This window comes from Acinonyx jubatus, chromosome X (assembly GCF_027475565.1).
Source record: "Acinonyx jubatus isolate Ajub_Pintada_27869175 chromosome X, VMU_Ajub_asm_v1.0, whole genome shotgun sequence".
NCBI lineage: Eukaryota > Metazoa > Chordata > Mammalia > Carnivora > Felidae > Acinonyx > Acinonyx jubatus.
In genome coordinates this window covers 110,194,760-110,197,062 of record NC_069389.1, presented here as the reverse complement: position 1 = coordinate 110,197,062, position 2,303 = coordinate 110,194,760, and the positions used below count along the sequence as shown (strand labels likewise).

At 47.1% G+C, this 2,303-nt stretch overlaps 1 protein-coding gene across 1 annotated transcript; it reads right to left on the bottom strand.

Annotated features, from left to right (window-relative positions):
• Positions 1-452: 452 nt before the first annotated feature.
• Positions 453-891, bottom strand: LOC106980684 (60S ribosomal protein L26-like). Its single transcript, XM_015078756.3, has one exon. It carries the CDS (start codon positions 867-869, stop codon positions 453-455), a length of 417 nt encoding a protein of 138 aa, XP_014934242.3. The 5' UTR covers positions 870-891.
• Positions 892-2,303: the final 1,412 nt, after the last annotated feature.

The following is a 2,303-nucleotide window of genomic DNA, read 5'->3' as shown; positions in this document are numbered from 1 at the left end:
TTTATTCTTATACGCTAATCTTTGTCGGTTCTTTGTAGCGGGACATAGAACATAGACAAGTTTGTTTATCCTGTTCAACAGAGGCATAGGAAGGTAAAGCAACGTTCTCAATCTCACACGGCTAAGGATTAGCAAAGCCAGGATTTCAGTCCAAGTCTGACCACATTTGAACATAAAATACAGTAGCTGGATTCCATCGGCCTACATTTAGTCTTTATTAGTAAGAACAAGCCTTTGAAATAGATGCTTCTGAGATCACCAGAATTGTTCCTCTTGGAATCTCTTAATCTTGGAAAGTTCAACTTGATATCTTAAGACACGAAAGGGAGCAAGAAAGAAATTCAAACATCATTTATTCTCAGGTCCGTGTAACTCCTTGGATTTGTGTTTTTCATAATTCTTTTTTTTTGTTGTTTCATTCTAACAGTTTTTATTTAATGTCGTATAGAAGATTACTTTATTCCCACACCTTCTCGATTGGCGAGTACTTGGCGAGATTTGGCTTTGCGTTCAAGGATCTTTTTGCGGCCTTTGTCCAGTTTTGGTGTAGTGATAACCACCTTGCTGGGGTGGATGCCCACGTGGCCAGTTGTGCCATTGGCCTTCTCTCGCTGTACTCGTTCGGTGTAGATGACGTATTTCTTCCTGTAAACCTGGACCACTTTGCCAATTTGCTGACCTCTGTAGTGTCCTCGCACAACGTGTACTTCATCGTCCTTCCAGATGCCCGTGGATCGAACGTTGTACTTCTGTCCCAGCTCTTTGGGAAGACGGGAAGACGTAATCTTCCTGCGAATGTGGGAAGGTGCGTTGAAATGCCTCTTACGGTTCTTGCTCCGGTCAGAGGTCACAAACGGATTGAACTTCATGTTGGCCGCTGTAGCTCCGGTGATGGCCACCAGTGTTTTGCAGAATTCTTAAAATGCGACTCACATACACAGACACACGAACATACCCGCACGTAATGAGACATTTCCTGGCACCAAATAATAGAACCTTGAGGGTTATAGATACTATGAAACAGAACAGTTAGTACTGAGTGATTAATTTACATGACGGATGTTTTACATTGTAGCACAGCTTGTCCAATTGATTTAACTATAAAAGTCAGATGAAACCAAAATCCCTGTGAAAACAAGAATCCACCGGTCCCCTAAAACTGTGGATTTGAGAAGCAATACCTAGACGAACATAGCAGCTGAAAAACAAACGAAAACAAGGAGTGTCTGGCTTGACATGGAATTGTGGAGAAAGAGGAGTTTTTCCTAAGGAATAGTTGATTTGTAATAATCCTCAGGATCTGCTACAGCTCAGATGCCATCCGTGTCCCCCTGGAGCTTAGGAGCGAGGAGGAAGGGACTAGCCATTAAATAATCTCCTTCTGAGGCCCCTGGGCACATTACAGTCGGATAGACGCTACGAAGGAGAAAATGGAATACATCAGCGACGTGGAAAAGGAACGTTTTCCAGGAGAGTGAGGTGTCTGATGTCAGTCTGGCCCGGTGGGTGGACAATCCGCAAGAACGGGCTGGAAGGGAAAGAGTCAACGGGACCTAAATCGGGGGAAAGGGAATTAGTACAGTGACGTGCTGTCTAAGCCACAGAGTGAGAGAAGTAGAAGACAAGTCAGGGGAAGAGACGGGGAGGGTGCCCGTAGATTTGCTTACTCCTCTCCCTGTAAGGGAGGCATTAGTTACTAGAGAAGAGCCAAAGAGCTCACTGAAGAAGAAAGCGAGGCTCTCAAGAGGTGGCACTCACGGAGCTAAGGCGGGCGAGCCGGGAGCCATGAGGGGCAGGCTGTTGGAAGGGTGGACAGGTTGCAGACGGGGGGCTTCCCGAACAGGGCCCCGGGGACGCAGGGAGCCCACTCGACTCGGGGCAGGTCCCCCTGAGCGCCTTAGAAAAGGGGAGGAGCTTCGGGGTGAACGGGGGGGGGGGGGGGGCGTGACCAGATGGGAAAGACGAGTGCGAACTCATCTGCGCCTTTAATAGAGGAGTCGTCTGACTTGAGCCCGAATAAACTCGCCAAGTTTCTTGATTCACAGGGGGCGCAGCTTTTTCATTTTCGTGCCAAAAGACCATCTCCTAGGATATGGAGACCATCTGTGTCAAGGAGCAAAGCCCCTAAAGATGATTTCAATGTAAAATGTGGCGTGACGGGGGCCATATTGTCTGACACTGTCCAACCCCTTTCGTATTTCAAAAGTTAAGCACAAAGGAAGTAAAAAACTGCCAGCAACAATGAACCAGAATTCCCAGACAGCTCCAGGGGAGAGAGAAGGCTTTGACAGAATTAAGACAAG